This window comes from Physella acuta, unplaced genomic scaffold, assembly GCF_028476545.2.
Source record: "Physella acuta isolate Inbredline_101_S28 unplaced genomic scaffold, ASM2847654v3 ptg001381l, whole genome shotgun sequence".
NCBI classification, from domain to species: Eukaryota; Metazoa; Mollusca; class Gastropoda; family Physidae; genus Physella; species Physella acuta.
This window is the reverse complement of record NW_026732896.1, coordinates 69,259-93,458: the sequence shown is the minus strand read 5'-3', so window position 1 is coordinate 93,458 and position 24,200 is coordinate 69,259. Positions and strand designations below refer to the sequence as shown.

Here is a 24,200-nt window from a genome sequence, read left to right as displayed (position 1 = left end):
AGACATACATTTTTTAATTTAAATAATTGCTTACTTTATTAACTTGCAAAAACAAAACATACAACCTAATTATAAGCAAAAACATCTAAATGTATTTTACGTATATTATAATGCTAAAGAGTTTGTTGTAACTGGATATATATTAGATCTAGTAGATCTATATAAACATAAAATTAGCCTCATAAAAAAATCACGTGATTAAAGTCATGTGACACCTTTGTTTATAATTGTACCGAAAATTAGCCGCAGTTCATTTCTTAACGTAAAGGACTTGGGTGTTATATATTTATTGTAATGAGATAACTTAGTCTTCGTGTACCAAAGTACATTTTTAACAATGTTAGGAACAAATAGATCTAGTTCGCACAAACTTTCAATGGTCTCATGCCCTGTATGTTCCGCCAAGTAAGTAATGTTTAATTATATAAATAATTAATAATTAATAATTAATGTTACTAGACTAGACTCTATGTCTGATTGACTAAGTATTAAGTAGGGATTTTGGTAAAAAAACACTAATCATCATATAAAAATAAAAATTACATATTCTTGTAGAGCTCAACTATATGAAAACAAAACAAAAAAGATTTTCTGTCTAGCTCAAATAGTTTTTTTTTAGCGAATTTTTTTGTGAGGGGTGTAATGCCCTTGCTTTTGCATTGGCCAATTGTGACAAGTCATGGTATACCTGAATAAATTGAGCATAGTTATTTTACTTGCAGTTGTATTTTGTTCATATTTGCAGAGTTGAGCTAGAATGATATATAGAACTTGTATATGCTGTTGAAATAAATAAAAATAATACAGAAGTATATTTTTGTGTTGGCTTCCTTCCATAACCCCAAAAAAACTGTGCTGCGCAAATATGAAAATGTTTCTAAAGCAATGTTTTACAGTGAATGAAAGAACTACAAAGTTAGCAATCTAAAGTAAATGACTTGAACACTGAAATGTGCATATAACTGCATATAACTGCCCCATTATTTTGGGCAGGTGAAGTAGAGTCCATCTTTAAGACATTTTGTTATAAAACTGTGCTGCGCAAATATGAAAAAGTTTCTAAAGCAATGCTTTATATAAATACAGTGAATGAAAGAACTACATAGTTAGCAATCTAAAGTAAATGACTTGAACACTGTAATGTGCATATAATTGCCTTATTATTTTGGGCAGGTGAAGTAGAGTCTATCTTTAAGCCATTTTGTTAAAAGTGAACTGAAGTTATCTGATCAATGTTTTTATGTGTGTATTTTGTATGAATTCTGATTTTCAGCATATAAATATAACTAAGTAAGGGTAAGTAGAACTTGAATACTTAAAATTACAGTTAGCACATAGCTAGTGTAGTGTATTCTAGCAACAGACAGGTAACCTATGTCTGACTCAGCAAAATTTTACTTCAAGCAAAACTAGAACCAGAGTTGAAAAAATGAAAGACAGGTAGATCTATATTAAAATATGTTTAAAACAACAAGTAGGAGATTTGTTTGTACATTACATAAGAATACTGTTGTTAGTGTATCAAAACTAAAAGCCGGCAGATCGGGATGAAGAAATATAACATTGGAGTCAATGGGGGCAACGTGACCTACTTACGGTGACTACTTTCAAATGAGTATTTACTAATGTCAAAGTCAAAATATCCAAAAATAAATATCATTTCTATAAAAATGGGATGTATCTGCTTTGGAAACTTTCATTATCTAAATGGAAACTTTTCAAAAATCGCGTTTTTAAAGCATTTGAAGTTAACCTTTATACCGCGGTAAGACCAAAGCAGAGACAGCATGCAATCAGATCGCTAAGCCATCAAAACAACTGGAAAACCATTCTACTTTTCATTTAACATTAGGAAATGACCTTTTAAACTTAATTAATTACCATAAATTAAAAACTTATTAGTATGCAAAACTAAATCTCGTGCGCCCGGTATCAGAAAGTAATGGGAGATTTCGGGTCATGTTTTTACCGCGATCTCGGCCGATACCGACAAGCCTAGTATTAAGTAAGTGGCTAGTAGTTCGGCATTCTAGGGTAATCTATCGTTTTAGGTACGTAAAATCGCCCGCGGCTAGTAATGTACGAAAAAGTTTCCTCATTGTCAAGGCTTTAATAGAAGTATATTCATATTGTGATATTTTTATTAGTGTCAAATATTATAATTATAGATAAATGAATAATAAACCTAAAATAATGGCTAAATATATCAATATAGGCAAGAAATTAACTTTAAACAGCAGTGTTTGTGAGCAGGATTTGCTATATAAAAAGCGGCCATCTGTAAGTTAGAGTGGCTTCCCCTGAATCTTGCGCTATAAGTTTACAATAAAAAATAAAATAAACAAGATGGCTGCTATAGTAAATGAGCATTGTTGCATCTGTTGTAAACATTGCTAGTCTTCATTTATTTCGGAAAAGTTTTAATTCAATTGTTTAAAAAAACAGGTAGGCTATATAAATGAAACAAGGAAACATTTTTTTATTTTTCAAAACATAAATACTCCTCAAAATGTGAAATAATTATTAAAATTTAAGGAGTCACCTGTTTTTCACATTGTTAGTCGCGGGCGATTTTACGTACCTAAAACGATAGATTACCGATTCTAGTAGTAGGTACTTTCATTAAAAAAATATTTGAAAATTATTTTTAATAATAGCTTTTTAATAGGCGTTTATTTATATTTAGGCCCTAAATTAAATAATAAATATATGAGTGACAAGATCAAAATGATGTGTTGGGGGCATCAGCAAAAAGCATGACATGGATCCCCCCCCCTCATTAAACACTTATTAAGTGACTTAACAACTATAGTTTAGAATAGTATAGGCATTTCTTTTTTGGAGCTTTGTTAATTTAATTCATTTTAATATGTTAATTGTTAATGTTATGGCTTGCTATGTTATTTAAAGTTTATACTTATTATTTGTTAATTATTATGATGAATTGGGCTATTGGTTTAATTAAAGTTCCAGATTTTTAAAATGCTTTACCCAAATCAAGTCAATATATCATTAAAAAAATTAAAAATTACTATTTCAGTCACCTCCCTATCAAAGGGTCGCTGAAAAATGGTGTGTATGCATGTACCTGTGAAAACTGTGGCCACTTCTTTAAATTCAAAGCAGTCCAGAATTTCAAGAGCACTGTCACTTTTACTATCAATGGAGTTAGCTACACAGGTTACTTTTAGTTTTTACAATCCTTTCAACCTTTTTATGTTAATAATACATCTTCAAATTACATGAAAATTATAACCTTAATATATAATATTTTTTAAAGAAAGTTCATCATAGGATACAATTTTATTTATTTTATGATCAGTAACAGTAGCTTTTGCTGTGGAAGAAAGGGGGACAATAATCTGACTATAAATAAAAATTCAAAAAGTTATTTTCAAACATCTTTGCTTGGATTGTGATTATTAAAATAATACAAGAGCTACATTGAGCTATCTTTATTCTTAGGTAACTAACCCACTCTGTATGTCAAAAAATATTTTTCAAATAAAAAAAATTGTTGTATGAAACATTAGACTACTTCCATGACTTATTATCCTCCTTTGTACAGCCAAAGGGCTGAAACACTTCATGCTTTAGTGAAACTACAGATGGGCATGAACTAATAAGGTATAATGAAACCTGATGGTCCATGTGGCAAATGAAGTAGAGTTTCTGTGACATATGAAGAGTTACTGTACAGTTACTTTAACAAATCATTCTTACAGAAGTAATTGTGATTCAGATTTTGATTTTTTATGTTATTTAGATAGTTTTTACTCGCAATGGATTTTTAAAAATTGCATAGTGTTTGATTTAACTCCCCTTCTCACTTAACTTATTAAACAAGCCACTAATCATTAAAAAAATATTAAATTCTCTTGTATAACAAGAAATACTGCAAACCCACTCTTTTGATACCAAGTTGAAAAACTAGATCATATTTATCTTAATTTATCAATTCATCTTTGCAAAATTGTTTTCTAGATCATCTACTTAAACTTAAACCAATCTTGACCTATTTTGATTGTAACCTTATTAATTTTTTTTTATCTTTAACGAATGAAGATCTAGATTGTGTTGACTGATTGATCACTCAAGTGTATAGACTTTGTGTTTCTGTTGTAATGATTTAAGTAGTTTATTGCTTGATTTTTCCCCACCCATCTTTCACATAACACAGACCAAAAATTTGTCATTAGAACAGATAGTAGACCTTCTGACCAATCAAGTTTCAGTAAACTCAGTAGTAATTTATGGGCTCTAATCTTTCTTTTTCTTCTTCTTTTTCTTCGTTCTTAATTTTTAGTGTTGGAAGCGATCGAACCTTATCTGCCAGAGGGCTTGAACTCGAGACTTTTTTCGAATTTATCAACCATGTGCTTTTTGCCAACTCGACCACACCTCCATCACAATTAAGGATACATGTTAACTGGTTAACGCCATCCATTGAGGCCATTGACTCTGATTTCCGCCTGCTTTTCTTTTTGGATTTGCTTCCATAGCCTTTGTCCAACCAAGAACAAACTACAATGCAGCAGTTGTTTGATTTTGGAGTTGTCTCTCCTAGAAGAGTGGCTGTCCCCAGCTAATGAGCCTCATCTATCAGAGGGTTCGAACTCAAGACTTTTCAACCATGAGCTTTACCGACTGGACCACGCAGACCCCCTCTAATCTTTCCAAACTGTGGTCTCTTTGTTTATCTAGCATAATCATAGTATTCATAGATAACAAAAGATGTGAAAAATATGCCTAAAAACTTTGGAGGCTGCTCATCGTTCACTTAGGCCCAGATAATATAATCTCTTTTCAGGGTTAGAAAACTAGGCCTTTTTATCATCAAAAATGATGCAGCAGTTTCTAATAAAACATGCTTTTACTAAATAGGCTGATTATATCAACATTACATTTAACTATTATTATTACACAATCATATATTTTGTTGGTAATCATAATTTTAAGTTATGACTCCCAAACAGAGTTTCTTCCAGGCATCTCTTCGGGGCAATTTTTTACCCCCCCCCCCCCAAACTTCAAGTGCTCTCTTTCTTCCCCCCCCCCCCTCCATCAGAGAAAAAAGTCTGGAAGAAACACTGCTGGAAATATCCACAGCTATTTTTTTCTAAGAGATGAGTTATGTAAATTTCAGTGTTTCTCTTCCATAAACTTTATAAAGTGACACACCTTCACAGCCTTTTGCTTGCTATGCATAGCTCTATCATCATTCAAATGAGCAATCTGACAAAAAGCAACACTTGTACAGTGGCATAGGCTGGAATTTATCAATTTCATGGGGGATTTTCAAATGTTTTCCCAATACTTGTACATAAATATAAATTGTTGTTTGAAATTGTTCACATAAAGCTACATGAGTGCATCATCGCTTATGTAAGAAGGAGTTCTAACCCTTCTTCCCTTGCCACTACACATATAGGCATACATGCTTATGTTTCATTAAAATCATTTAATTTTAAAGTACTTAATTATTAAATAAAAATAAATTAAATTGCAGATCTAAAATTTTTAAGCAACAAGCATATTCAGTTTCTATAGCTAACTATTTATTTAAATTCCTATTTTTTGTTTTTTTTGACAGTTGGAAATGAATATCACCCAGCAACTTCTTTAAATGAGTACATGCGCCATTCCGGCGCCTCTGTTGGCACCAAAGGCTGCTGCTATGAAGGGGGCTGTGGAGTTTGTCTTGTCACTGTCAAACTTTTTGAGCCTATTTCGGCTCAAAAAGTAGAGTATGCTGTAAACTCAGTAAGTATCTGGAGTTATATAATGTAAACACTAGTTGATTAAAAAGTAGAAACATGTTCTCTATAAAAAAAATTCTTTGAATATGATATTTAGCAACATATAAAATTGATACTTTCATGACTCCAAAAAAGCCACTACTTGACTCAAGTAGGCTAACAATTCTTTAGAGCAAACATTTTTAATAAGCGTTTTATGATTGTGGACATTCTAGCTAATTTAAAAGCTTTGAATTTGGTTCCTAGTTAAGTCTCTCATGCTTAACTGATTCCATTCCGCACTGGGTACCTATATTGAGTCTGGTACTTATTAGAGCTGGGTGGAAAATAGTCTATTAACTGGTCTCATGACTTTGATGTTAATAACCATACACTCATCTGCACAAACATGCTATAATAAACATTAACTTGACTTGATTTTATTCAACACAATTTCTTAAAAATGTAGTGCTGTCTCCAACTGTACACATGTGATGGTATGGAGATCACAACCATTGAAGGGCTGGGTAATACAAAAGATGGATTACACCCTATACAAGACAGAATGGTGAAACATGATGGGACTCAGTGTGGGTTTTGTACACCAGGACAGATCATGAATATGTATGGGTGAGTAACTCTTCTGTTTTTTTTTCATAGACCATTTAAAAATAAAATCAATGGAAAATTGTAGTAAAGAATTCTACAAGATAAAATGTTTGATTTTTGTTGTATTAAGTGTTTTATTTAGTTGTAAATTATTTTCTTTGAAAGCTTAAAAAATAACATTTGCCATAATGATATTTTATTAGCTTTAAATAATATAATATATTTTCTGTGGATTAATTACGCAAAACAGAGAAAACAACATTTATGTTCAGAAGAATAAATTAATTTAAATGAATAGTAAGATTGATCATGTTAAATACAATTTCTTTTATCCAAAGACTTTTAAAAAGATTTCCAACCCCTACTGTTCAACAAATTGAAGATGAATTTGATGCCACTCTTTGTCGATGCACAGGTTATTTTAATAAATTAAACTAATTATCTTATTGATATTTAAGCTACATTACACAAAATAAAAAAAAAATCAATGGTTTTACTTAGATTTTCATCTCAATTTCAGACTTTAGGGCAATTTTGGTAATTTTAATAAATCAACTAATTATCTTATTAGTATTCCAGCTACATTACACAAAATAAATCAAAAGCAATGGTTTTGCTTTCAAATTTCAGGCTACAGAGCAATTTTGGATGCTATGAAAACCTTTGCTGTTGATGCTCCTCCAGCCCTGAAAGGAAAGCTTATTGACATTGAGGTAACAAAAAAAAAAATTAAAGCCTATGCTGAAATGTACTAATCACACTTTTTTTAGTATCTATGCCCAATAGATAACCAGAAAATATCATAAGACATTTTTTCCCATTAAATATAGAATCTATTTATTTTTGTAACCCTTGCTGGAAAGCAGGTGCATACTTTTTTTGACACACATCCAACATTTTTGTTTTATTTACAATTCTATGCTTATGAGCCTCTGGTTTTTGCAGTAGACCAAAGTTCTATAAAATTAATTTTTTTACTGCTATTTACTTTTAGTTTTAAATGTCTATTTGAATTATTTTAATGAAAGGAATTGGATGGTAAAATTTGCAAAAAATCTGGCCAAGCCTGTACTGGACATTGTAACAAAAACAAAACAGGGAAAAATGGACACTGTGAAAACCAAATAGAGCGGCCAGTTCATATTGTGGGGGACGGCACTCAGTGGTTTAAACCTACCAGCCTGCAAGATTTGATACAACTTTTGAACCAACATCGTGCTGACAAGTATAGACTTGTCTTTGGCAACACGTCTTTTGGTGAGAACATTAAAACTTGGTTATATTTTCTCTCTTCTTTGCTCTTAATTGCAATATTTAGGAGGGGATTTCCTCCAACACTATTAAGCATTAAATTCAACATGTCATGGTGCATATGGTTTTTGACACCAACTTTAGCCTGCTTCTCTTTCTGGGTTTGTTTCAATAACCTTTGTTCTCCCAAGAACAATCTGGAAGGCAGCAGTTGTTTGGTTTTGGAGTTTCACTCCTAGGTGGCTTGTTTTCCCCAACTAATGAGCCTCATCTGTCTGTTTATTTCTAATATCTTAATTTAAAAAAAAAATTACTATTTTTAATAATAAGTTATATTATAGTAATATTAAACATATTTAAGAAAAATTACTTAATAAGCTAATGTATTTTTATGCTAAATTTGAATTAAAGAAATCTTGAAGATTGCTTTAACTGTTTATTAGGTCCAATTGAAATGTGTTGCTACTTAAAACAAGATTGCTAAATTAACTAACTGCTAGCATGGATGTTATTACTCATGTGTACTATATTTTTTTTCAATTTTGCATACATATTATTATTTATTGTGGAATATTATACTTCAAATAAAGGTGTCTATCAAGAATTTGGCCCTTGGAATTTCAATACACTTATTGACATCAGAGGTGTCCAGGAGCTGTATACAATTAAGGTTGATTGTTTTTTTTAATTTAAGATTTTGAGATTAATTTTACAATTAAAAAATTATTGTTTCGATTTTACTTAGGATTTTTAGGGTGTTTTAAACTGTTACAAATCATTTAGTTTAAATATTCCTAAATGTTCGTACAAAAATGTTCAATATTTCTGAGAATAATATTGTTAAATGTATTTTTTTTAAATTAGCAAGTTTTTTTTTATCAGATAAAGCTTGTTTTTAATGTTCATTTCAATTTTTTTATCTTAATGTTTTTTTTCTAATCAGAATGACACTAGTGTGACATTGGGTGCCAACTTATCAATAAGCAACTTAATTGAAGTTTTTGAGCAGTACAAAACACAAACTGACATACCATATGCTGCAACATTTGCAGAACATTTGCACTATGTGGCACAACATGGCATAAGAAATGTAAGTAGGATTTCTTCCTGTATAAGTAAAATGTAATCTAACATTGATAGTTTTTATTATCATAAATATCTTGTTTAAATTTGATATCTTTTATATATACTGATATAATTCATTTTGTCTATTAACATATGTAGTTTTGTTATATTTATAAGGGTTCTGTATACCTTTTAAATGAACTGATATAACTGATTCTCATCCATTAACTTATTTACCGTATAGTTATTATATTTGTAAGATTTATGTATACAACTTATTATTTTATAGGCCATTATATGTAATATTATATGGAAAATTATGAAAGGCTGCATAGACTTTGTTAATGGTATCCTGACAATGTCAGTTATAAACTTTTTACAAATTGTTGTTAATAACAATGTTATGCTTCATACAGATGAGTTCATGGGCTGGGAATCTTCTTCTCAAACTTGCTCACCCAGAATTTGCTTCGGACATCTTCACCATTCTCGAAACTGTTGGTGCAACTCTCCTGATTTGTAAGAACATTTTTATAACCAGTACACCTACAGTTAAGTTTCTTCAAGACTTTAATATTTAGATATTGTTAATCAGGAATTACCGTAACATTTTTTTCAATTATGAATTATTTGAAGATGATGGGGATGGAAGCTCCAGGCAGTACAGTCTGACTGAATTCTTAGGACTTGATATGAAGGGCAAGGTCATTGTATCTGCAACCCTCCCCAAATTCTCAACCAGTGTTAAGGTCCAGACATACAAGACCTCACATCGTTTACAGGTATTTGTTTCTGTTCTTTTCAAATTACTGTTTTTACAAATCTGTAGTGTTAGGAATAGATTACTTACTGTATTTAAATGTGTTTCACTTCTTTTTATGTTCTTATATACAGATTATAGATGTAGCATTTTAACTGTGCTGAATAATTGAATATTTTACCATTTTTCACCTCCCTACTTTATCATATATGGAATATAAAGGAAGGATGGTAATTGTGCAAAAGTCTAGAGTTTTTAACAAATTTTGACATTTTACAATCTTCTGGAGACAGATGAACTTAGTTTATCAATCTTTTCTCTCTGTGTGTGTATATGTAAACATGATAACTTGTGTACCATTTAAATTAGGTTGACGAAATTTCATATATAAGTATAATATCCAATTTGAAGTTATCTATCCACTATTTGGTACTGGCTCTACTTCAGGTTCTCAAAAGCTTATAATTTGAGTACTGTTTAAGTTAGGTGGACAATATTTCAAATATAAAAAATTAGATTTTATGAACATGTTTCAATCAATTTTTGAACAATTTTCGGTAACCCTAAATGGTACAAATTGTTGTTTCTTGCAGATAAATTAGAGTGGATTTAGGTTTTCTTTTAAGCTGTTTATTATTACTCTTAACTAGTATTTATTTTTACTTAAAATTTGATATCTGATTGGAGAAAAATAGAGCACACAGAAGATTTAAACAAAGGTTATACACACAAAGTATACACAGTCAGAACAGGTGAATATATCAAACCAACTTCTATTTATTCTCCCTTTACAGGCTTGTAAGGCATATGTCAATGCTGGATTTATGATGGATATTGATGTTAGCCGAAACTTCATGGTTAAAAGCAAGCCTTCTATTGTGATCCAGGGCATCAACTCCCAGCTGGTAAAATCTCTCAAATTATGTATTAATGTCAGAAATATAAATATATATCACATTGTTTCACCCATTTAAATAAAATATTTGCTCTTCCAGTTTTTATTTTTGTGGAGGAATAGCAATACATATTTTTCATAAGAATGAATTCTTGTTTTTTTTCTCTGTCAAACAAAAAAAATCTGTCATTTACTAATGTCAGGAATATAAAAATATCACATTGTTTCAAAATTTAAATTTAAAAAAAGTTTTTATGCATATTTTTCATATAAATGAATACATGTTTTTTCTGTCAAATAAAAAATAGATCCATGCTGTTCAAACTGAATCATTTTTAATCAGCAAGTCTTTGGGAGATCCAGCAATGCTACAAAGTAATTAAATTATGGTTTAATTTCATTTCTTAGAAATGCTCAATATTTTGTTTTTGTATTAAGAAAGTCTGCAGCAAAAATTGTCTTATTAATTACATTAATTAAATGAGATAAAACAAAGAAGCATATCTTTCCTTGTTTGAAAATTAGCTTTTTTTTTAAAATTCAGATGCCCTGACATTGCTGGCCTCTGAACTTATTCCTGAGACCCATCCAACTTGGGCCAGCCCAACCTACAGAAAGTCTCTGGCTGTGGGAATGTTTTATAAGGTTTGTACAAAACATGGAAGAACACATTGATTAATGAAACAATTGTAGACAGATGTATGCAATATAGATTTTTTATAAGAAAATGTGTGAGTTCTAAATTTTGTACAAAACATACAGCACACATTGATTAATGAAACTCTTATGGACTGATGTATACAAGATTAATTTTAGAAATAATATTTTAAATTATCTAGTTATAATTACAATTTTGTCGAGCATGATTATTCTGTTTCATTGTGTTCATCATTACTTAGTTTTAAAATATGCCTAATAATTTTTTGCGACTAATACTGTGTAAAGTAAGTATTTCACTAAATTTGTATACTAAATACAAAAAATAAAAAATACTATTAATGTGTTATAGACTTGTGTTCATTGAAAATAGCCTGCACACTTATATTATCGAAGAAGGCCTATATTTTATTATCATTATCATGTCTGTTTCAGTTTGTGTTGAGTATCTGCAGCAACAAGGTCAGCCCCAGATACACCAGCGGCGCCACTGGCTTGACCAGAACTCCAATTGTGGGAACCCAGGACTACGGCACTGACCCATCAGAGTACCCTGTGACTCAAGCACTGCCCAAAGTCACAGCGCAGTATTTGGTATGAATTCAAAACTAAATAACAGATTCATACAAATAAATCTTGTGATAGTAGATTTATCGTATAGATTAAGTAAAATAAAATTTAAAAACTATTATTTTGATTCAAGTAAGTTTTTGTCTTGTTTGAAATTCATTGAACCATAAATGATATTGAAACATGCATTGTAAATTTTATAATATAACACCTGCATAAAGTTAGTAAATTTATTATTTAAAGTAATTAATATGTTGAAGAAATTTGTATAATTCAAATATCTTGTAAAAAAATTAAAACAAAATGGTTGGCTATAAAAAAAAGAACCTTCTCATATTCAAACAAGAATACAACTGATCCTCATAACTTTTTGAAATTTTTTTTGAACTTTTATTTTAAAGATTTCGATGACAAATTATTTTTCCTTATCCTAGACAAGTGGCACAGCTCTGTTTTTAGATGACTTGCCAGCTGTGCCCGGACAGCTTAATGCTGCTGCAGTTATAAGTACAGTGGGCAACGCTGAGATTGACACCATAGACCCTTCCATAGCGCTGGTTTGTTCTCTGGTTTCTTAATATATCTACTCTAAGTACAGTCTTTTTCTACAAACATAGCTTCACCAACTCAAGCACTAATTTATGGAAAAATCATCCTAATACTATAAAACAAACTACAAAAGAAACTGTAATCCAAAATAAAAGTTAAAAAAAAACAATTATTGTATTACCTTGTAAATATAGTCAAGACTTCAAAAACTTAACATTGTTTCTTATTGTGCTGATTCTAATTCTCTACAATCCTAATTTTGTAAGCATTAATTTCTTTCCTTTATGATTTAAATACCATTTATTTTTATTTAAAAATACATTTTAAATTTGTCACAAACAGCCAGTTTAAAAAAAAATATCACTTTTATTCAGTATTATTGTCAGTGTTGAAAAATAAACTTTATCATTATTTTAAATTTTTGTAGTAAAACTAACATTTATGTTCAATTTAAAGAAATTCAGAATTTTAGAAATTCTCATGCGGATAATTAATGTCACTATAGTTATGAATGACTCTAAATGATGCATTTTCTCTTTTATTTCAGTCCCTACCTGGAGTGGTTGCTTTCCTGAAAGCTTCGGATATTCCCAAAGGGGGTATAAATAACTGGAGACCCAAGTCTTTATACATATTTAAACCTGGCACACAAGAGGTTTGTTTGCTGTTGACATTTACAGAAATCATTTCCTGTTTACTTTTGTTAATGGAGGCAGCCGAGTATGACAACATGGGTTTGATCATTATTGTTGACATGGATAAAAAACATGTTTTTTTTTTTCAATTTTATTATCATAAATTAAAAAAAAAAACCCAGGCCTGAAAAAAAAAATCAGAAATTTAATGTTTTTAGAATCAGTGTTATAAAATTTGCAGATGCAGAGAACTTTAAAATATTTTGTTTTCATTTAAGGCTACATTTTTATTTATTTTTATCAAGCCTCAATTATAACCCAAGCTTCACTTTTGTAACTGTAAGGCAAAGATTGATTTGCTTACAGGAACTCCATAATCCAATCTTTGAAGACCCTACTTTGTAGTCATTTGTACTCAGACTTCACTGAAACTTAAATGTTACCTCTGATAGTTAAGCTAAAAAACATTAAAACAATAAACTGTTGGTTTGTTTCACACTTTGCTTAAAATTTTATATACTTACTAAAAAGAGGCAAATGTGCATTCGTTGACTGAATAAACATTCTGTAACAAAGGTTGTAGCCAACCAAATTAAACCAATTTAAGCTCTGTATTTACTTAAGCAACAAGATGGTGTTCAACTAGTTTTATTACTTAAAAGATTTATTTTATAAAGATGCTTGAAAAATATTGAAACAATTCGTCTTAAACTTAGTTTATCAGTAATTAAGTTAATATTTCATTTGCTGAGTTAATTGTTAATCATTTAGAAGCTATGTTGACTGAGATTTTTATTGTACAGTTACTCAGCAGTGGTGTCATTGAATATGCTGGGCAACCAATAGGAATTATTGTGGCAGGTCAGTGAAATAGATAATAATTAATATATATGTTTTGCATATGTATATGGCAACAAATGGCAGGTCAGTGAAATAAATAATATATATGTATTGTATGTGTATATGGGAACATATGGCAGGTCAGTGAAATATATAATATATATTTATTGCATGTGTATATGGAAACATATTTGTAAACAAATACCTAAACTTTTATGTAAAAAAAAAATCTAAATTTATGTATTACATACATAATATAAAAAATATGTAAAAATTAATTTAAATTAAAATTTTCTGTAAAATATAGTAACTATAGGTAATTATTAATATGTAAGTAAAACTATATAAGAGTTTGTAAATATCCATGCATGTGTGCTTTTCCATATGTATATCTGACATTTACATTTTTCTAACTTTAAACCCAATTTGAATTACGTAGATGTGGCAACTACAGCCCAGACAGCTGCCAGTCTTGTGAACGTCACATACAAAAATGTGCAGGTGCCCATTGTGGATCTCAAAGATGGAGTGCAGAAGAAATCTTTCTTCCCTGATCCACCTGACCCTACAACTGTTGGTGACCCCAAAGGTATTTTTAAAATATCTATATTACGATGCATATTATCATTTGAAGAGTGTTTTCAGTTTATTAAATATGCACTGTTAGCTAAGTAATGATATTAAGTATTCAGGTGTGTCAGGTTTTTATGATTCTCAATTATTGATTTTTAGGCGCCATTGCCTCAGCACCCCGCAAGGTTAGCGGCAGCATCGGCTGTGGGGACCAGTTCCACTTCTATCTGGAGACGCCCACTGTCATCTGCACCCCGAGCGATGTAGGGGGCATGAAGGTCAAGGCCACGAGCCAGTGGCTGGATGGGGTGGGGGAGACGGTGTCCCAGGTGCTGGGTTTACCTCAGTCCAGGTAAGAAAAATATCTGGCGTGTTGTTTTCTTTTTTGTATTATTCCTTTGACAGATTGATTTCACATATTTTTTTTTAGTTTTCTGATTCAAATAGCTATTTTTTTTTTGTTTAAGTCAAATTTGTAACTTTCCATATTTCTGTCTTTCATTTTTCTAGTTTAAATTTAAGACCTCTGGTTGAATAATTATTTAACAATTATTTATTTGTTTCCTCTTATATTTTGAGATACATAAGTAATTTAGTTAATTAGTTAACTGATAACAGCAAAAATTGTTTACGAATCTTCAAAGTTATTTCTAAAATATAATTTAATAATTTCATTTTGCTTTTTAGCAAATACTGTAGAGATTTAATAACATAACATAAAAATATGTACAAGCTAACCATTAGACTTTTCTTGTAATGATCAGTGTTTTTAGCAAATACTTTAGAGATTTTAAAATAACTGTAAATTATTAAGAACATGGTTGTATAATAGTACTATAATAAAGTAATATAAAAATATGTACAAGCTAATCATTAGATTTTTTTGTGATGATCAGTGTTGAGGTGACTGCTGAAAGACTTGGTGGTGGATTTGGTGGGAAAATATCTCAGCCCTTCCTTGTGTCTGGACTATGTTCCCTGGCAGCCTATGCTGTTAACAAGTAAGTTGAACAAATATAAATCAAAGAACAAATAAATATCTGAAACAAAAATTATTTAATAAAGTGAGAGTTTTATATTTAATAATTGGAATAGTTACATATTGTTAAAAACTTAATTTCAAAATGTAATTAGTGTAAATTAGCAATAGAAAAATTAAAATAAATAAAATAAAACATCACATTTTTAATAGAAAAATTATTTTAACATTTTGAAAAAGGATTTTTTAAAGGATTTTTTAAAATTAATACATCCACCATAAGATAAAACATTATTATTCCAATATTATGTAAGGTAAATGACTTAAAAATATTTTTTTGAAATTTCTGACCAGACCAGTCAAAATGAACTTGGATATACACACAAACATGAAGATGCTAGGCAAAAGAGATGCATACTATGCAGAATATGAGGTGAATCTTCTTTCATTTATCTTACTAGCTTTTTTAATTGAAAAATAATTACACATATTTACAAAAAAACCTAAGATTGTTGTTAAATTTTTAAAAATTTCAACTTTACTTTTAACTTCATTTACATTTATCACTTTAACATAATTATTTCAATTTCTGCAATAAACAAAAATTATATGTATGTAATTTAAATTATTACTTTAATTATTTCAGGTCGGTTTCGATAACAATGGTCTTCTTTTGGGTATAATTATCAATGTGTACACTGATGCTGGAGTGAGGGACCTGGAGGGGGATGGGAATGAGCTACTCACTTGGATTGATAATGGTAATTTATTTTCTAAAATATTATTTTGTTTTTCTATTGACTTAACCTCTTTAGTATGAGTGTTTTAATAATTTTATCTTCTGCGGTGTGGAAGAAATTTTTCAAGGCTTTGTTTACTTTCAGCTTATTACTGTCCCAACTGGCTATTCACACCTGTTGCAGTAAAGACCAACAAGCCAGCTGGTACAGCTTGTCGGTCGCCAGGTAAAAATTTTAATTTTCAATACAAATTAAATGATTGCTTTTTTGTAATAATTATTAGTTGCATCATTTCTTTTAACATCTTTTATAATAGTAATTACTGTATTAAATCAGTTACTTTATACAATACCTGATAAATTAAAAGTGTTAAAAAATGAATGGAAATTTTAAAAAGTAGTGGAACAATTGAAATTTTAATGATAAGTGGATTTGTAAATTTTGTTTTGTTTTTGTTGTTTATTTTTTAAATTAAGAACAGCTTTTTAAAAAAAAACAAAAAAAAAACAACAACTATTTCTTGAACTCTCAAGGATCAACTGCTGCCATCTTCATCATGGAAAGCATCATTGAGCATGTTGCCAAATCTTTGGGTCGAGACCCCTATGAAGTCAGAAGGTTAAACTTGTATGTCAAAGGTCAGGTGAGTACATACCAAAAAACATTTTCAATAAAATGATTAAAACATTTTCAATAAAAGAATTATTACTTATATGTTATTATTACTTATTAGATATGTCATGAATGACAGTTTGCATATAAAAAATCTAATTTTCAATTACAGAAAACCCCCTCGGGAATGCCTCTTAATTACTGCACTATACGTGAGGTTGCTGAGCAGTTTGAGAGTGATATCAACCTCACTCAGCGTCAACAAGCTGTTGCCACCTTCAATACAGTATGTGCAATTTTTAGCTACCCATAATAGTATCAGTGTGTGAACAACAATGTGTTTTCAAATAGGAATTAGCCTTGTGAGAAAAAGAAATTGATTAATTTAAAGAATAAATTATATTATATTATTATATTATTATTATTATTATATTATATTATGTTTGGTGAAGTAGTAGAGAATATTATTGATAAACTGTAACAATGGCCAATTGATAAGCTGTAGGGTAAGTCTCAAGTACTAAACCTGGCTTCAAAGATCCTCCACATATTATAAGATAGGCCAATACAATCCTTTTACTGTATATACTATTTGTTTTACCAGCTAGCTTTTTTCAGATATTGTGGCAAAATTTATTCTACCAACAATTGTTTTTAAACATTGTTGTATTATTTGTTTTCATCAAAAATAATAAAAATGAAGGTGAATGTAGTATAATGTGGTTTACCATTTGTTAATGCTGTCAAATATTGTGTTACAATTTATCTGCCAGCCAATATTTGCAAATATTGAGGTTCGATTTGTTTTATCAACACATGTTGCCAAATATTATGGCATAGTTTGGCTGTCATATATTGTGTTGTAATTTGTTGTAACAGGCCAATAGGTGGAAAAAGCGAGGACTGGCTCTGATGCCCAATAGGTTTGGCATTGGTTGGCAGCAAGGCACATACAACACTCACATCATGATCTACCATGCTGATGGGAGTGTGGCCATTGCTCATGGGGGCATTGACATGGGGCAGGGCATCAACACCAAGGTAGGTCACTCCGATTTTTAAAAATAAAATCATAATGAAAACGAAATAATATATAACGTGTTGATTAGTTTTTCATCTATATATATAATTCTCTTCTTGGAGACCCTAGAAAACACCAAGCTGTAAGCGCGCTCCCTACCACCCCCACCACTACATGGTCTGGTGAACTGTGGTTCATGCTAAATGTTTACAATCGTAGAGGCGGGTTTAGTGACGGCCATTGGGGCAGATAATTTAGTTTGAAACGATTTTAAACTTAGGGGAGGTAACTAAGAGGAGGCTGCTAACATGGGGGGGGGGTAGGGGAAAGGAGGGGGCGGGGTTATCGTCCTTAACGAGCTACTGATTGTGTTTTAAAGCAAATATATTCAGTGGCAGCATTGGTCCTGTTGAATTCACAAATTATGAATTACTGAAAAGTAGAAAATAAAACAACTAAATAGCGGCGTATAATACGCCGCGGGTCGGCTTGTATAAAATAAAACACATACAACAAGTAATATAATGTAGGACAAATGTTCAACAAGTTGATCGTTATACATAATACAACATACACTTGTCCAGTTAAGTGAGGAAACTTCTGAAAGTTAGACAACAAATACAAACATAATATACAATTTGTGTTCTAGAATAAAATTACAACACAATACATACACAATATATAGTTTATGTTTTATATTAAAATTACAAGAAAACACACAATATACAATTTGAGTTTTGGAATAGAATTACTACAAAACAAACATAATACACAAGTTATGTTTTAAATTAAAATTACAAAAAAAGAAACACCAAAAAAAAAAACAACACAGTATACAATATGTGGTTTTTAATAAAATTACAACAAATTCCAAACACAATATACAGTTTATTTTCTATAATAAAATTGCAAAAAAATCCAAAAACAATTTTCATACAATTTGTATTCTGTACAATAATTATATGACGTAAATTTAGGTTATACAAGTTTGTGCATATGAGCTTGGCATCCCAATGGATAAAATTCGTGTACAGACCTTCTCTACAGTGATCAATGCCAACTCCACCACAACAGGAGGCTCCATAACCTCTGAACTTTGCTGCATGGTGAGTTTAGAATAAGTAAATAAACGTTGGGTAGCATTCTCAAACAGTTTCATCTTTATAATTTGAGAATTTTTAGTTTCACCTTTTATAAATTGAGAATTTTTTTCCCCTTGATTTTCCATTTAGGTTATTTAAGCCTAGTTAACTATCAAATAAAGACTAAATAATACTAATGTGTATTGTTTCCCCATTACATTTTTATATTTGTTTTCCTTGTAGTTCTAGGGTATTAAAAAGTTTTGTAACATAATTATTTAATGACTAAAGATTAATAATCAGTATAGTTTCACTTTTTTAGTTAAAAATGTTATTTCCCTTGTGTTTTCATATAAGGTATAGTCTTGTAGCATTGTCATATAAATACTGAATAATATAAATGTGTAGTGTTTCACCTTTTAGGTTAAGATTTTTATTTTCCTTGTGTTATCATACAGGGTGTTATAGAGGCTTGCAACATCCTCAAACAACGCATGGCCCCTGTGAAAGCTAAAATGGTGAACCCAACATGGCAAGAACTGGTGTCTAAGTGTTATGATGAGATGGTAGACCTGACAGCGTCTTTCATGTAAGCGATCAAATATTACTAATTTGTTGCTTATCTATATCTGATTTGTTTTCTGGTTCGGAACTAAAATTGAAATTCATCAAGATGAATTATTTCTTAAACCAACTAATTTTTTAACCCTTGAACTGAGGCCATTTTAACTTAGGTTTACGTTGTGATTTTCTCAAATTCCCCATTTATAGAAATGTTTTTTTTTTTTTAACATTTGGTACTAGACTTTGATGTTTTATCCCCAAACAAATGTGGACAGTTTAAATCTTCAAAAAATGTGTTTAAGGGGATATGCGCGGAAAAAAATCACAAAATTTCTTGTTTTTCGTCATGATGGGTTTCTAGCACTTTTGGATACTTTGTCCATTTTTGTATAAAGAAAATAATAACTTTAAAGAGAAAAAAATATTTTATGTGTTTAAATTACGATTTTTATGACCCTATAAATTAAAAAATAATCAATTTTTCCCAATCTTACAAGCTCTCTATAAAATGTTTTGTATCCGTCATTATATTGTATTTGACATCATTGGAAAGCTGGATTTCTCATGTATCTAATAAACTTAATTTCCTACATCTCGGAAACACCCAAAGCTTACAATCGGCTTTGCAGTTTACACAGATATGGTACTTTCCTGACCTAGTTTTCGTTACTTTTGGCTGTTTTTCTCAGTTTGCAGGTTTTTAACACTAAAAAGCCTACTACTTTTTTATTTATTAAACAATGCCAACCATATTTTCAGTAAATGTTCTTGATGCGAAAATACAACTTTTGTCATGAGGGAATTGTGATTGCTTTCATAGAAAAAAGTATTTGGTAATTAATATGCACGTTTTGAAACTTTTGAATACTAAAAATGGTACGATTTTTAAACCTTGTAAAATTCTTACTAGTAATTATCTCAAAAAGTTGTCGTGACAAAAGTTTTAATATATACTGAAATATAAGCAGTTTAAATTTGATTGCTATAGGTGCATAAATAAAAAAGCCTTAGTATTTTTAAAACACCGAAAAATTCAAAATGGCGGAGGGTTTTTGGGTTTCCATGACAACCAAAATTGTTTTCGACCCTCTTTTTTGCTGTTTAATACTTACTTTTATATGCCAAATATGATAAAAGTATTCAAAAGGCTTTAGATCTTAAAGTGTAAAAAATAGAAAAAAACATAGCATATCCCCTTAATATGAGTATATATCTACATCAGCTGAAGGCAAATACTAATTTGATTAAGTTAATTAACAATATTAACTTTTGTCACATTGTGTATGTAAATGCCATAATTTTAATGCCATAATTTTAATGAAGTTAAACTCCCCAACCTGATGGTCAGCTAATTAACTAAGTTGTGATTTCTGCTATGTGCAGGGGCCAGATAATCCCTTTCAGCTGCCTTTCCTTGCCCTAATCAGTACTCATTAAAGCTGGGGGCATTATTGGACGTGCTATGGTCAGGTACCCATTAGAGCTGGGTGGACTCAGTGAAGCCCCACTGAGCCAAATCCTGAAATGAATTCAGAACTTTTGGTTAAGTTTTAGCAGTCACACACTCTACTACCCTACTACACCATCCCATCCTTTGTATGAATAAACTGGAGAATTTTTTTTGTCTTACAGGACCGCCCCACAAGACCCATATGCCAGCCGCTACAACTGCTACAGTATTGCCTGTGTTGAGGCAGAGCTGGACATCCTAACTGGCCAGTACCAGCTTAGACAGATGGACATGTTGTATGACTGTGGTGACAGGTGGGTAGATAGGTTGACAGGTGGGTAGACAGGTGGGTGGACAGGTGGGTAGACAGGTGGGTAGATAAGTGGACAGGTGGGTGGACAGGTGGGTAGATAAGTGGACAGGTGGGTAGACAGGTGGGTAGATAAGTGGACTGGTGGGTAGATAAGTGGACAGGTGGGTGGACAGGTGGGTGGACAGGTGGGTAGATAAGTGGACAGGTGGGTGGACAGGTGGGTAGACAGGTGGGTAGACAGGTGGGTAGATAAGTGGACAGGTGGGTAGACAGATGGGTAAACAGGTGGGTAAACAGGTGGGTAGACAGGTGGGTAGATAGGTGGGTAGACAGGTGGGTAGACAGGTGGCTAGACAGGTGGGTAGATAAGTGGACAGGTGGGTAGACAGGTGGGTAGACAGGTGGGTAGACAGGTGGGTAGACAGGTGGGTAGACAGGTGGGTAGATAAGTGGACAGGTGGGTAGACAGGTGGATAGACAGGTGGGTAGACAGGTGGGTAGATAGGTGGGTAGACAGGTGGGTAGATAGGTGGGTAGACAATTGGGTAGACAGGTGGGTAGACAGGTGGATAGACAGGTGGATAGACAGGTGGGTAGACAGGTGGGTAGATAGGTGGGTAGACAGGTGGGTAGATAGGTGGGAAGACAGGTGGGTAGATAGGTGGGTAGACAGGTGGGTAGATAAGTGGACTGGTGGGTAGATAAGTGGACAGGTGGGTAGACAGGTGGGTAGATAGGTGGACAGGTGGGTAAATAGGTGGGTAGACAGGTGGGTAGATAAGTGGACTGGTGGGTAGATAAGTGGACAGGTGGTTAGACAGGTGGGTAGACAGATGGGTAGACAGGTGGACATGTTGTATGATTGTGGTGACAGGTGGGTAGATTTTTGATTTTTTACTAGCTTGAAAAGTGGCAGCTGAATTGAATTTACTGCAGCTGTCAAAACAAAGTTTGACAAAAACCCTATATAACAACAACACAAAATAGGATAAATTGCATGTATGTTGTATGTTTCAGTATCAATCCTGAACTAGATATTGGACAAGCCGAGGGGGGTTTCATCATGGGGATGGGATATTTCTTACAAGAACAAATGATATTTGACCCAGTAAATGGACAAGCCCTAAATGCAGGAACTTGGGTAATTTCATATTAACATTGTTTTTTACAAATAAATTTGTATATATAATTTATAATATTTTTAGTTAAAATGTATATTGCATATTCATAAAAAGTTTTTAAAATAACCATTGACCATAGTTTGAAAGATTTGTTTAATTAGATACTAGGATCTTAATACTTTTTTTTAAAACCCAGGAATACAAGCCACCCATGCCTAAAGATTTGCCTATGAATTTCAACTTCAAATTTCTGAGAAATGCACCAAATCCTCTAGGTGTTTTGCGTTCAAAAGGTTGTTAGACTTCTTTTTAACTAGGATAACTTCTGCAATTTTTCGAAGATTTGACTCTTAGCATATTCATATAGACGTAGCCAGATTATTGAGTATTAAGAGAGTTTTAAAATCAACGTATTAATGACGATATTAATTACTTTTTAGCTGTTGGTGAACCCCCACTGACAATGGGAGCTTGTGCACTGTTTGCCATCAAACATGCTGTGGAAGCTGCAAGAGCAGAGATTGGCCAGGACACTTACTTTCCATTAGGTAATTTTATACTCAAAATGATAAGTTGGCCAGGACAATTTTTTTACTTTAGGTTATTTTTTATTGTTATTTATATAATGTAAATTTTTAAATTTACCATTGAAATTAAAATGTAAAAAAATTATATAATAATTTATATTAATTAGCATCTAGTTTTTGATAGACTAAAACTAACTCATCATTAATACATAAATATTTTTCTGAAAGTTCATCCAGTTTAAAATTTATAACATTGCAGACTCACCAGCCACTGTTGACAAAGTCCAACTTCTGTGTTTGAACGACATATCAAAATTCACATTGGGAAATTAGTCTATGGTCAGTTGGAAGTCAATTGAAAAATAACCAATAAAATGTTATTTAAGTTGATAGAATATAGAATATTATTTTTTTAAATATAAATCAGTCACATATTTTTTTTATTATTGTGAAACCATGTGTTGCTAACATAAATTTTATGTTGTTTATTTCTTTTTTTCGAATTTTATACTGAGTAAATAATAGCTAATCAATTGAAAGTTTTTCTATTTATATTTATTACAAAATTTTACAAAGTAAGTAATGGCCATTTTAAAAATGTTTTTAAATATACTGTTAATTTGTTAATTTGGCTTAGTAATAATTTATAGTTTGTGACTCTTTTTAAGGAGCATAGTTATTTCTTCATGACAGAATTATGTGATTGCAATGAATTGGCTTTGTTGAAATTTGACATTAAGTCCTACTCTAATTAGCAGTTTGAATAAATATTGAAACAATAATTTAAGCATTATTCTTTAAAAAAATATTTTTAAATGTTTCAAAATGTTTGATTTGTGCCATTATATTATAGATCCTGACAGTAAGAATTCCTTTGTTACAAAATGTTTACATATTTATTTCTTAACAGCATTTCAAATGTTATGTGCAATTTTTTCTAAGGAGATTTAACAAAGCATATGACTTAATGTTTTGCTTAAAAAGAAAATTTAAACAATTTGTTGTATACGTTAAACAAATATGTGAGATTATCAAAATATTTATAAAAATAAAATTAAGTGATGCAGCTTTTATTTACAAGACATGCATTATATTTTACATGACATTTTCTTTTATAACATGTTTGTTACTGTTTTAAAATTATTATATCCAACCACAATGTGATTAATTATTGTTGATAAAATTGTGCAATATTATATAATTATTAAAGAGTGTTATTAAAATTAAACAGAGTTCTCCTTTAAATTTTGTTTGAACTATCTGTTTTTTATTATCAAGATGTAATCAAACTTTAACTTGACGGCTAACCCAGATTACACTGTAGCCTCTTATACTTAATACACCTTGCTCTGATGGATAAGTTACTTCAGTGGTGTAGTCAGGAATTGGTCATGGGAGGGGTTCAAATATGTTTCCATATGTATGAAGTCATATATATATATATATATATATATATATATATATATATATATATATATATATATATATATATATATATATATATATATAATTTGTTTCTCGGGGGGGGGGGGGACACACCACGAAGTGCCGCACCGGGTGACACCCGACCTAGCGACACCACTGAGTGAGGCCTCTCTCTTTAGTTTAGCCCATGTTAGCTCTGCAGCCCGTGCTGCTTCTTTCACAGT

The 24,200-nt window shown here is 31.1% G+C and overlaps 1 protein-coding gene across 1 annotated transcript; it reads left to right on the top strand.

The window, feature by feature from the left end:
* The first annotated feature begins 232 nt into the window (after positions 1-232).
* LOC131927200 (uncharacterized) lies at positions 233-23,763 on the top strand. The gene is made up of 34 exons (XM_059282932.1): positions 233-405; positions 3,041-3,180; positions 5,594-5,763; positions 6,208-6,368; positions 6,686-6,762; positions 6,978-7,060; positions 7,376-7,604; positions 8,189-8,268; positions 8,542-8,688; positions 9,080-9,182; positions 9,300-9,445; positions 10,218-10,328; positions 10,627-10,693; positions 10,863-10,963; positions 11,411-11,569; positions 11,980-12,102; positions 12,642-12,749; positions 13,533-13,590; positions 14,009-14,158; positions 14,302-14,494; positions 15,039-15,143; positions 15,476-15,554; positions 15,768-15,882; positions 16,006-16,086; positions 16,395-16,504; positions 16,646-16,759; positions 17,353-17,514; positions 18,472-18,600; positions 19,035-19,165; positions 20,773-20,904; positions 21,921-22,044; positions 22,221-22,317; positions 22,465-22,572; positions 22,811-23,763. The coding sequence occupies exons 1-34, from the start codon at positions 338-340 to the stop codon at positions 22,882-22,884; spliced, it is 4,035 nt and encodes a 1,344-aa protein (XP_059138915.1). The 5' UTR covers positions 233-337; the 3' UTR covers positions 22,885-23,763.
* The last annotated feature ends 437 nt before the right edge of the window (positions 23,764-24,200 follow it).

Bases quoted from the DNA above. Each gene is read 5' to 3' on its own strand.
- LOC131927200 (XM_059282932.1), top strand. From the start codon at position 338: ATGTTAGGAACAAATAGATCTAGTTCGCACAAACTTTCAATGGTCTCA. The intron at 7,605-8,188 runs GTGAGAACATTA...CTTCAAATAAAG, and splicing joins CTTTGGCAACACGTCTTTTG to GTGTCTATCAAGAATTTGGC. The intron at 14,159-14,301 runs GTATTTTTAAAA...ATTGATTTTTAG, and splicing joins AACTGTTGGTGACCCCAAAG to GCGCCATTGCCTCAGCACCC.